Below are 13,601 nucleotides of genomic sequence, written 5' to 3'. Positions count from 1 at the left end.
AGGAACATGACAGTTTTCAGGACAATCTAGTTTGCAATTATCCCCATATTTTCCTGGCAAACATCCACCTTCACCATGTACAGTCACACCTGAAATGTATTAAAAAGTGATGTTTTTTCTACACTTTGTGTAAAACAACTTTGATATGTGGATTAAGAAAAGCGCAAATAACAGGCTTGAGATTTGTGTTGAAAACATATTTTGTTCCGGAATAAACTGTGTGCCCTTAATGCCCATCTTCATAAAGGTGGTACATCATTGCCTTCAGTTGATTGGGCATTCTTTCTCCAAAACCTAGCATTCGGTCTGCACTGAAACTAACTAAAAAATAATAAAATAATCACATCCATTTCCTGGTTGTACCATCATGCACAGATGCAAAGGTAAGCTTTCAACTGAGGTTCTGAATTATGACACATCATCTCTGTCACATCTGTCACATCATCATCACATTTATCTCTGAATTACTTTGTCTTGAGAAGTAGATATTTATCGTTTACATGTCAATTCAAGCACAATTATGGCATTTCTTGTGGTAATTAGTAGGAGCTAAATCAAGATATCCATAGCAATGTACAATTCTTTTCATTGTTTATGAAATGGCTACAAATACAATTTTACCACTGATATTTACAAGTGAAATCTCTGGATTTTGTCGTCCGTTGCAAATTTCGTGACTTGAAAGATAATGTGTAGTCCAAAACTATACAACTGTCACAAAGGTACTTACTGTATACAAACACAATCATGCCAAACATCCACATGCCTCAGTAGTGAGATTCACGTTTGCTGATGAGCTGCAAATAAATTAATTGTATTAATTATTGAAAACATGCAAAGCCAAGTGTCACATAACGGACGTGAGCATTCTTACTATCTGAGTTCATTAGAAATAAATTGAAACTGTCTTCTCATTATCGGCCACAATGTACTTTTAAGTAGGTAAATAACACTCGACCTTCTGATCTCTTACAACAATAACAACAACGAAATAATCGATGCCTTCTTCAAATAAGTATTGCCAAAGCGACCGATTCAGGCCAACCGATATTAAATTAGTAAGGCTATTAAACATGTAGCCATGATATATAGTTATTAGATCCCATTGATCCAAGATTGAGGATTAACATGGCAAATATGCAGACCTTGCTTTTGAAATGCCAGTCTTGCATCCCAAGTACCACGTTGTACGACTCCCCTTTGTTCTCGGTGCCTAAGGTTTGGTACCTCCCAATCTGTTGAGGGGAGGGGAGGTGAGGTGAAAGGGGGTTTAGTGTCGCTTAAAATATAGTGCCAGCATACTGAGATACCATGTCGTTGTTTATCATGAATACCCCACTCAGACACATTGTACTGTCTTCGAGCCGACCAGTCCTTGTTTAAGCCCCTTAATGTCGAGCGCCAGACAGGGCAACAACAAGTACCATCTTTAAACGTCTTTTGGGATCGAACCCCAGACCTTCCGCTCTCCGGGCGGACGCTCTACCACAAGACCACGGAGGCGGCCCCTAATCTGTTGACTGTCATTGGGAGATTACTCGGGCTTGTTGCTAGGAATACAGCCCTTCTGACAAACAGTGTAATGCAGAAGGCTGCAGTGTTGGGTCTTTACATTCTCCGAAAGGTACCTGGTGGATTTGACCAGCGCTTCCTGAGAGAAGTCCTAATAGAGATTACAGGTTAGAATGGGTCCCCAGTAACCTATGGTTGTCACGAACATGGATTCGATGGTAAGGTCAAGTGACTTGTGTTACGTGTCGACTTCCCGACTGTCACAATATGTTAACCAAGAAGATAATAATACCACATCCAGGCGCGCCATTTGGCTATCCTAAGAGAATAATACCACGGACCTAATTAACCTGGGTAGGAAACGCTACTGATAGCCTCTGGTCAACTCCGCCGCGCTACCGCACAATGTTTACCCCACTCTTCAAGGGACATTCTCTGTGGAACGTAGCTACATTGTTTTCGCCTAGAACCGAGATGGCGGACAAGAGAAAACGTGTGACATTTGACATTTCAAGTCGCTATCGCTTAATTACCCAATAAAGTCCTTAGTTACAAGGCTCAGTCGAAATATTGCTAACTTGACATTCCCGTGTGCGCATAACACCTGAAATACAATGTCAACAAATCTGTACAGAAGTACGCATATTAATCCTGTTTTTACACCAACTGGTTAAAATATATCTGCTCGATTTTTTATTTTTTTTTTCAAAATTTGCCTCAATATCGTTTACCTTAATTTCGGCTAATTTATGTGTGAACTAATCGCACCGTTATTTGACACAACCACGATCTAACGCCAATTGACGCCTTGAAACGAACCTTAGTTGCCACAGAACGGATACATATTTCATAAATACCATGCTTTGACTCGTTAAAAGTCATATTTGTCGCTGTTTGACTATTATATGTCATCGTAATGTTTTCGCAATCCACATAATAATATTTTAGCCTGAAGTAAGACTATTGAATTGTATTCACTACCAGAAGTATATTGTTCTCAAAATGTGGTGTGGTGTTCCTTTTTTGTTGATGGAGGCAGTGTAGTGAATCCACTCGTAACGACTCTATTATTTTATAATTTGTACCGGATGCCGGGGTAAGTCTACAGGGGTGTTCTAACTTTGCCAGTAGCTATTGTTCTAGTTTAATAGTCAGTAGCCCGTGATAATCCCTACAACAATGGGGATTAACACTATAGACTGTTTCACTTTCACTGACTGACTAAAGCCAGACTACAGCCTGTCTAGGTAGATATAACACACAAACATGTATGTAGTAGTATAGGTTTTTATTAATTATTAATTAAAAGTTACATTTATGTTCAGATGTACAAATTTTCAAGACAATCTAATACAATATAGCTTACCAAATTTATGTCTGGCTACAGCAAAATCACTTAGAGTCCGACAAGGTGAGATACAGCATCACCATGCTGCGAGCAGTCCCTTCTCTCTGTCTGGTTTGTCTTCAAGCGCTAGCTGGCGGTACTTCTTCTTCCTTGGTCTCAGTGTGCAACCGTTATGTAATTGCATGATGGTCACTTCTGTAAAGTTTTGTTCTTTCTTGATCATGTTGATGAACTAGTATACGTTCGGGTGGCAGGCAGCGAACTTCGACATCTTGGAATGCCAGTGCATTGTGTCTAGTCTTCTTGTCTTGACTCTGAACTTATGTCCACCATACACTAAACTCTGTCAACCTCGCAAATTAGGGATGAACTTAACGTTTACCTGTGCTTTTGCCATTTTGCAATACATTCTCAGATGATAGGAAAATACAATGAACACATTTTATTATTCAGACATGAGTGAACATCTTCAAGTTATCACCGCCTCTTTGGTCTAGTTGTAGAGCGTCCCCCAAGAGTGCGGAAGGTCATACCAGAAGACCTTTAAAGATGGCACTTGTTGTTACCCTGTCTGGCGCTCGGCTTTGAGGGGATAAAACAAGGATTTGTCGGTATACTATGTTTGAGTTGGGTATACATGTTAAACTGCGGCATGGTATCTCAGTGGGCTAGCACTATAAATCGGCATTAGTCCGGACTAGTACAAGCAAACACCGTCTCGTTTTCTTGTCTTGACTCTGAACTTATGTCCACCATACACTAAACTCTGTCCACCTCGCGAATTAGGGAAAACTTAACGTTTACCTGTGCTTTTGCCATTTTGCAATAAATTCTCAAATGGCACCTCCATATCTACACAGTGTATATACCCGTTATTTTAAACTCACTCAATTTGTCTGTTTGGAAAAGTATAGGAATCAGTGATTTATGTTCACATCAAATAATTAAGCCATTTCTGTTAAGCTGAACACAGTTCATTTCATTAGTTAAGTTTCGCTCACAGTGGGTCACAGCTAAGTCATCAAGGAGCTCAGATAATCAGAACAGGCTATAGCTGGCAAGTCACTGGACCGTACAAGTTAATCTCCCCAGCCTGCTGGCAAAGTGAGAGACGAGTATAACTAAATAACTAGAGCATAAAGTTGTTTTTATAACACTGTAGGCGACATGCATGAACTGGAAAAATAATTGTTAACATGTAAATCTGGATGTTTAATTTGTTTACAATTTAAAATGAGTAGGCCTGCGGGTAGGTTTCAGAGCACAGGGCGTGGTTGAAGATTGTAAGTGTCTTATCTGAGTGTGAAATTATATTTGATGTGACAAGCATCTCGGCTTACGCGAAAAGAAAACACTATCCAACAGGGAAGTTCGTCCCAGAGTTTGTTAGATGTTTCGAACATGAATGTAAGGTTATTGGCGTCCAACGGAATGATTATTGTGTTTTGACAACGATCACCCACCTGATAGGTTGGTAATTGAACGTCCCATCTAGCTATGCGTTATTCGAATAAATAGTTACATTGAGAATGGGGACCTGGTCAAATGCGAAAAGGGCGATATTTTCGTTGTGGAATAGCTGTTACTGGCATCACATAATACATGTAGATACTTTACCACAAAATCTAAAACTGTGATTTGTATTTATGTGCGTGATAAAGTTCGACCAATCTCATCTAGGCCCACACTGTACAGTCACATTGCCTGCCATCTCAAAATAACACCGTGAAAAGGAGAGCGTATGCTGCCCCATCGGTTGCACCTGTCGCAAACACATGCATAGGCAAGTCAATTATTCACCTGCGAAAACAGGAGCGTATAGTTGAAGTCAAAATAGGGAAATGCATCGGTCATAATTCGTGTCACTGATGTGTTAAATTTGGAAATATCCTCCACCTATTGTTCCTATAACTTTAGGAAAGCATTACTCAGGCCTAAAGTGTTGCAACCCACTGATCAAACAATGTGCAAGCAATCTGTCTGGAAAGAGTATCTCCATTGTATCCCTTGGTGAAATGTAGACACCAGCGACTTTTGGAAAGGTGAAGTATTCCCACATGTCGTCCTATGTTTTTGGATATGTTTTGTGTGGATTTGGCTACGCTGAATCGTTATGCAAAGATCTAATTTTGTAACAGACGAGGTGGAATCACTGGTGTCCGTAATGTCAAGCTGAGGTTGGTAAATAATCGGAATGTTATTGGCAATTTGATTGTTATTAAATGACATCAGATCAATGAGATAACTAGGGCTTAAGTAAATTCCGATTCATTTGCATAAACAACAGATCAATAAAACAATGAACACAATTGGTGCCCAAGGGTTTGTCTACTTCTTGCCTAAATGTCTTTCCCGAAAACTTTAAATTGATGTTATCAATGAGGACGTCAAGCATTTCACATATTGCCTTCTCAGTAAACTTCAGATGGAATTTGCTTTCATTTTTTCACAAATTGACCTGAACCTCTTAAGATAGGTAACTGAATCTATGTTCACCATGTTTCTAAACTAAAACCTCAAAGAACAAGGAAGGAAGTTTTTACTTAAGTTTGTCATGTGAGATAGTGGTGAACCAAACTGAAAAATCAAACGTTTTGACAGAATTAAACCCTGATCTTTTCCGAGCTTGAAAAAAGTCAAGCAAACCCTTTGATTTTTTACAAATCCACAGATATTTAATCCACTTGTCTCGCTGAGACTGGGATTTAGTGGTACATTTACTGTACCCAGCAAAATATTTCTCTTTGTAGTGAATGAAAGATTGTTAAACGATGAGTCAACCCGGTAATCTAAGGATCCTCATGCATTTCTACCATAAACACCACGACCAACAAAAAATGACAACCTACCCGTCACCCCATAAAACACTCGTCTAAACTGAAATCTAAAATGTAAATAATGTGCCAACACACATGCGTCATAGAAAACGATATCACGAAGTACAAGTAAGGATATAAATTCCGACAGCAGTATTCTGGCATACAGTGGAAGACAAAACGGCGGCCGTCACATATACATGAAAAGGAACGTTAAAACCCCCAGCTTCTCCCACTACCAGCACGGAGGGTGATAGACATCGAACGATGTATCTTCAGTTTGAATTCAATCGCGCTCAACCTATCTGAGATATGACCTGTTTGTAAACTGTCTGGTAAAATAATTAAAATGATATAAGTTTGCTTACCAAAACATTTCACAGGAAAATTCTAAAGTCTCACAAACACTTCTTTAAGTTCACGTCAGTAGTTTTTCGTATGCAATAACATTCCGGTTTGACTGCAGACATAGCTGTCACATGAGTCTTGTCCCTCCTTTCATGCTACCTTCTGACTGTAGGCTTTGTGCTCACTCACGACAAGTGGGTGCTTGCTGCACATTTGCATATAACCTTTACTGCGACTGACGGGTTGATGTTTGTGTATCATAAAACTCATATGACCGGATACATAATGTCTACACATAAGGACCAAAACAGGTGAACCCATATTTGTAAATCGCTAAGCGTCACTGGGTTGGTTTCGTGGACCCACATATTAAATATTTTGTATTGTGTCAAAGATACATAGCAACAGTTATTATTCTCGTTTTGATGCATTGATGGTTAATGTCTTTAAGTATTTTCATTGTGACGTGACCTCCACGGTGGTATGCCAGCTGAACCACTGATTAAATCAAATAAATAGACACAAAGAATTCTTATACAAACACAACTGATCATTATGTTGTGGGTATCAATTGTGTGTTAATTTGAATTAAACTCGGGCGTGGGGCAAGCCTTTTACACATGAGTTTCCCGGGAACTTGTTCCATGGAAGACACAGCTCATAATATGATCATGACCTATTTTTTTCTATGGTCTTTAACATTGTTTTGGACGTAGTGCATATTTTCAATTACAAGTGTATTTATTGACGAATGTGGGACCACCTTGCTCTTTAGAATAGGCAAGCAGCGATAGCTCCTTGTTCGTTCCACCGATACTGTTACGCCATATACATTCATATACGAACATTAGTTATTTATTTTGAAAGCTGGCATTTTAATCCCACATTGACATAGTTGTGAACTGTTAAAGCAAGGGGGGGCAATTGAAAACCGATATTTACTACAAGCCGACGAACACGCATCCATACCTACAATTCAATTCACACACGTGTGATCAAATAAAATCTGGCGTTAAAATAACAGACGTTTGACATACAGTTTGACGTACATCATGATACGACCCCCTCCGTATTCTAGTTGTAGAGCGTCTGCCGGGAGAGAGGAAGGTCAGGGTTTGGTCACCAGTCGCGTCATACGTAACACAACGTTGACAGATTGTACTTGTTGTTACCCTGCCTGGCGCGCTATTCAGGGGCTAGAACAAGGACTGGTCGGCTCAGAGTCAGTTTTTTGTGTCTGAGTGGGATATTCATTATATAAAACAGCTCTGTGGCTCAGTGGGATTGCAGTATGAAATCGACATTAGTCCGAACTACACACACACACAGACACGCACACACACGCACACACACACACGCACGCACATGCCGTCCAAGACACACGCGCCCCTCCCCCCCAACACACACACACACACTAGTGCATGCACGTTGCTATATGGGTGCAACAATCTTGAACTCGACGTTCAATCCTATTCCACCTCACCTCACACCATGATATTGTTGACTGTGTAGTAAAACGTGGTTTTCTTCATCAGAAAGATGTTTACACTTAAACACACTATTTCATTGTCAGGAAGATTTAACATCCCCATATCCCAACATACATCACTCATTGACGCACATTTTCCGCAGGCAAACTGTGACATGTACGTTCCCAGAACGCAGGGGCATACATGTACGTGTGTCAGCCTCTCACATCTCACAGCTTCTTGTTGGACTTGATGATGGCTTGTTAAACCGTCGTTCACAATTCAATAAGCTTCTAGATGGATGAGTGCTCTTGGAACTCAAATATACATTCATATTCATACTATTGACTCCTACTTGGCGCAACGCATCATGCTCTCTCGGTACAACAAATAAAGTAAACAGATAATTAATTTAAAACACTCAAACATATTGATTTTTAGGATCGAATGCTCACAATTAATGAACGTATTTTTCATAGAAAAAAATAAGAAACAAATTGAAGGGACAACTTTATTAGCAGACAAAAAATGAAAAGTGTGTATGTTAAGGTATTTAAAACTATGACAAATGCGAATAAATAGACAAATACTAGTCAAGGGGTAATCTCATTACATATCTTTGCAATAACGAACAGTGATATAGTATTACAACCAATTTAACATTGATATAGGTTAGTCTCAAGTGTCATGGTGCATGCAGGATATTTCAAATTCCGAAGGAATTGAATCAGATGTCACGAGAGGATTCACAACAAGGGTTGCGTTACGCTGTGAGTCTTTTAGCTTAATCACGCAGGCCAATACCACTTTTGATCACTGCCCGGACATTGTGGGTCTCAACCAATGAAAATTCACATGTAATTTGTAAATGTAATAATTAAACATATTCAAATTCAGGCAATAATTATTGTCTGCTACACAGCGGATGTTTAGCCTTGATCTGACAAATATGATTGTACAATAAAAGCTACAACCCCTTTTCCATAATAATAATAATAAATCTGTTTCTGGCTATATTACAATCATGTGTTTATGAATCTATCAAACAGGAAAAGAATCACGAAAATGTGAGCATGTCTTGTCTCGCACATTGCTTTTGTCACTGATGCATCAAATGTGGTAATATCCCCCACATGTCTGACATTAAACTGTTTAACAGCTATACTTAGGCGCTAGATGATACAACCCTGATCAAATAGCATTTCAACGAGTAACAGTAGACAGGACAGGTTCGGCTGTCCCTCAAGAGTTGTAACATATTGACACCAAAGGCTGGTTTTACTTGTCCCTTTTACTTCGAGCTCTGGTGAAAGTTATATGGCGGTAAGCTATTTTCGGAAACGATTCAACTTCATCGGCACCGGCGCTCAAGGGACATGAGACAAGCTAAGGGTATGTATTCTGAGTAACGGTATAACCACTATGCTAACAGGGCAAATGGATGTTTTGCGTCAATCGCACATGACACCTTTGATAGAACTCGAGGCCTCAAAGGAGTTTGTAAAGAAATCATAACATGGTATTTACAGTTCAGCGGTGAAAATGAAGTGAACACAAAATACGTAATGAAATCATTGGAGTATACAATCGCGGCGAGCAAAGAAAAAATATATATACCTAAAACATATATATATACACATAATGAAACTGATTCAGGTAGTATCTTGGAACGAGGCAAGGTAACACAGCAAGTACCCTGTACTAGACAACAGTTGCCTCAGTAGAGCGGGTTTTCGAGTTTTGCTTCTGACATTCCATTTAGAAGTTACCGAATGCATCTGTTGAAAATGTCAACACTGTCAAGTCTGATGAAAATATGAAATTTACCAGTACGTATGTGGACCTATGCTGTCGGAAATGTTTCAAGTATATCGGTTGTTCAAATGGGTACACACATGTGATAGCTCTTCGGTGCTCTTCAGAACAGTTTAGGGGGAAAATTATCAAACCAGACAATCAATTATTGCACAAAACAAAGTCACCCAAACATATGGGATCCTCAGCAACCAGCAAACACGGTTTTAACCAAGGTTACATCATACTGTACTTACAAAGTATTGTAAGTGTAATTAGGCAGGAAAGGTGATTGATTCTCTCTAGTTGTTGTCTTCAGATGGTGAGATATATGTGACTACGGTTGTCGGATCATCAACAAACACACTCCTTACTAAGTGAGTGTATGAATGAGAACCACTAGTTGAGCTGCATGATGTATCACTACTATTGTCTCCAGATCCCAGTGTCACAGGAAAGTTATCAGCTAAAACAGGAAATACTGGATCACTTTTGTTGTCTTCAGTGTCCAGAGCCACAGGAAAGTAATCAGCCAACACAGGAAGTGCAGGATCATTACTGTTGTCTTCAGTGTCCAGAGGCCCGGGAAGGTAATCCGCCAACATAGGAAAATCAGGGTCGCTGTTGTTGTCTTCCTCAGAGGCTCCTTGTTGCTGACCTAGAGGCTGAGATACTTCATCGTAATCTTCTATATCCCAGTAGCGATGTAATGTGTAGTCTTCTGAAGGTTCTGCTTGCCTTGATCTCCCTGTATGTGTCGACTCATCAACTCGGTTGTCCCTGCAAATGTACACTTGAGTACTAACATAAACTACCACTATCATCTACTTCTACAATACCCGTGCAGATTCGGGTTAGAATTGATCATCAGCAACCCATGCTTGTCGTAAGAGGCGGGGTCGGGTGGTCAGGGTCAGTAGGATGTAAAATAATGGATTGCCTGACCCAGGCTCGATTAATAACAGTCCGCCGTCATATATAGCGGGAATATTGCTGAGTGCGGCCTCAAACAAGAAAACAAACACAGCTTCTACAAGTGACCATGTTGTTATAAGTACACATGTTACCTTAACTGCTTTTGTATTGTAGAATTGCGTTCATATTTATTTTTGGGGGTTATTCCTATTTCAATGTTTTTAATGTGAACTTTGGTACACCCGTACTCGATTCATAATATAAGCAACTGCTGAAAACACAATGATGACAATGAATCCTGTTAGACACAATCTGGTTCTATTACATATTAGCAGAGGTCATGTTTGACCCTATGGGAATAAACAAACCTGTTTTCTGAAACTCTCTTGCAGTAGAAAATGCAAACTGTTACACTAATTCCAAAGACAAAAGCCACCAATGCTGTTGATGTTCCAATTGTGCCTGCATTGATGGCACTCGGGCCTAAAACAAAAGATGAATAAAACGAAACACTTGTCAACACATGTATGAATGAAACTAACCAAATCTTGTCCCCCATTAGTTCAGCATTTGGTAGATGGATATGAATACATTAAGTAGAGCTGGCAAAATGTGCGCCTTGAACTTGTTTCACGATAATTGTGCTTTGTTGGTATGAATGCGACGTCCGATGTAAGAAAGGAAAACAGACCAGTAAGATATTTCCAATTAAACTCCAATTATGCTCACACCCTGCATATGTTTGAGTGAGTGAGTTTGGTTTAACGCCGCTTTTAACAGTATTCCAGCTATATCACGGCGTGTCAGCTTAATGTGGGAGGAAAGCCCGAAGTGATGCAGGTCTCAGACGTTTACCACATCGGTGAAACCCATGAGGAAGGGTATGGTGCTGACAAACCTAGAAACATAATCAGGGGGGAATCGGGACTGGAACCCACAATCATAGGTTTCTGGCGTGCCCAAGGGACGCAACTCAGCCAATTGCGGCGTCCTGCATATCTAGAAAATCTATTTTGTATTTATACATACATCTTGATTGTTCTAAACTCTAAGTATAAGGATTTATTTTTTTTAAACTTGAACAAAATGTAATATGCATACAAATTGAAACATTTTCTCTGTTTGATAACAATTGTATAATATTATTTAATCTCTTTTCTCACAATTTCGAGGTAAATACTATAAAAAAAATCACCTTGAAAAGACAATTAATGTCATGTCCTGTTTGATACATGCAAATCATATTTTGTATAGATAGATAGATACATTTTAAACCACTTCACCTTCGGAACATATCCCAGTTCTAGATTGACAGACGCCACCTTGACAGTGTATGCATGACTGTTCACAGAATTGTCCATATTGTCCTTGGATACACCCATTGTCACAAGTCCCGTTCTTCGGGTGACATGTGTGATTGAAGCAGGTCCCAGAACAAGGCTTACAGTCATCTCCATAGTAACCAGGAAAGCATCCTTCAACACAAGCACCTGTTTCATTGCAACCCATACAGTTTGAGTCACACTGAATTTGAGAGGAACAATTTGTACCAGACCGACCATGTACACAACCATTGATACACTCTCCACTATATCTTTGACATTCAGATATGCAGGCGCTGGAACTGTTACTTGCCACAGTGTTGATGGTCGGGTAAACCAGACAGTTTTCACTACATCTCATGGAACATTTAGATCCATACATTCCAGGTGGGCATGTCTGTACACAATCAGTTGTTGAACAATGTTCACATGAATATTCACAGTCCAGGCCGTGATATGGATCATGACACGCATCGCATGTGCCTGTTATCCTGTTACAATGTTGACATCTGCTTGAACAAGTCTTGCAGTTGGACCCATAGTATAAGTCATGGCATCCAGAAACACAAGATGACGTAAGATGGCAGAATGTTCCATCACATCCTTGAGGACATCTTGTACAGTCTCCCCTCGGACGTGGACATGGGATATTGCATTGGGTACCATAGAAACCAGGAACACAACCGTCAGAGCACTTGGGAATGCTTTTTCCTCTTTGACTACATTCATGTTTTTTGCAATTCTTGCTGCAAGGCGATTTGCATTTAAGGTCGAAATATCCAGGAAAGCAATCTGTGATACAATATCCTGAAGTACTGGAACAGTTTGAACAATGCTGCTCCTCCGAACATTTTTCCGCTGTAAAATGTAATAGATTTATTACTTTAATGACATTGTACATACTTGCACAAAAAAACAAAAAAATCAACTTTCAACATTTTAGTAATGTTTTAGACAGAAATAACTCGCCGAAATGATTTGCAGATAAATAAAGATTCAATAAATAGCTTTGAATGAGTTTTGTCGTCACAGCAATACGGAACGAACACAATGGAAATCGGGATTGTAATGTTAATGTCAGGAGCAGGGTACAAGCACTTTGACATATTGGTTGCAAGCAGGTCTTCAATGAGGGAACTATTTAGTCAACAGGCGAACCGAGCTTAGTTGAGCAGCCACGAGTGGACTAGGCAATCGATGACCATTCAGTACAGAAGAAACATGAAGACAGCAAACATTCCAAAGACAAGTGACTTTTAAATGCAACCAACTATGTCGTCGGTTGCAAATTTGATGCGTGAGAACATCGTAACCGACCGAATTGACAGAAGTGTGAACAGTTTTCCTACTGAAGAAAGACAAAGTTCTAACACATGCATTAAAGCGATCTTAGCTGAATTGAACGTAAAAAACGGTCACAGGGCGTTAAGCCATCAGCATATAGTACAAATTACATGAATTGTGTTTAATGCAGCAAATTACAAATTGAATATAAATTAAAAGAATACCTTGTGCAGACAAAAACATCAGTGCTACACTAAGAGTAACGTGAAGGTCCATTTCTGGCCTGAAATGAATATGAAACAGACATTAAATGTAACCTAATTATCCTCCTTTTCCATGATTTAAGTTAGCAGTTAGGTGATAATGACAATAATAAATGTTTGATGGGTGTTGTTCAAATACAAAACGTACCTGTCTACTAAGATAAACTTTACTTGTAGGATCAGCAACGAGAGGATTAGCCTAATGTAAACACGTGTCCGATGTTGCAAGCAACATTGAGCTCTCACGCTAAGAAAAGATCTGAGTATATTTATACTGTTTTGGTAAGGTTTCAACTTCCCATACGAAAGCTCAAACCGTTCAACTGACTGACGTTGATGTCAAGGAAATCATTCCAACATTAAACCTTGGAGTTGTTCCCCATTTGCTTGAGTTGCCCAGTCGTCCAAGGCGCTGAATGTGGTGTGCAGAGTTAGTGTCCATTAGGCGTGCCAGAAACCAACATGTATGATCAGTAGTTCTGATCCCGCTTCGCCTGATTTTTTTCTAGTTTAATCATCACCATACCTGT

At 39.6% G+C, this 13,601-nt stretch overlaps 1 protein-coding gene across 1 annotated transcript; it reads right to left on the bottom strand.

The window, feature by feature from the left end:
- Positions 1-9,589: 9,589 nt before the first annotated feature.
- Positions 9,590-13,084, bottom strand: LOC125371700 (multiple epidermal growth factor-like domains protein 6). Its single transcript, XM_048390454.1, has 4 exons — positions 13,033-13,084; positions 11,486-12,382; positions 10,571-10,685; positions 9,590-10,067 (listed from the first exon to the last, which is right to left on the bottom strand). Exons 1-4 carry the CDS (start codon positions 13,082-13,084, stop codon positions 9,590-9,592), a joined length of 1,542 nt encoding a protein of 513 aa, XP_048246411.1.
- Between the last annotated feature and the right edge of the window lie 517 nt (positions 13,085-13,601).

This window comes from Haliotis rufescens, unplaced genomic scaffold (assembly GCF_023055435.1).
Source record: "Haliotis rufescens isolate VD_foot unplaced genomic scaffold, xgHalRufe1.0.p SCAF_9, whole genome shotgun sequence".
Lineage (NCBI taxonomy): Eukaryota > Metazoa > Mollusca > Gastropoda > Lepetellida > Haliotidae > Haliotis > Haliotis rufescens.
The sequence above is the reverse complement of the archived record's forward strand: the minus strand, read 5'-3'. Positions and strand labels throughout refer to the sequence as shown.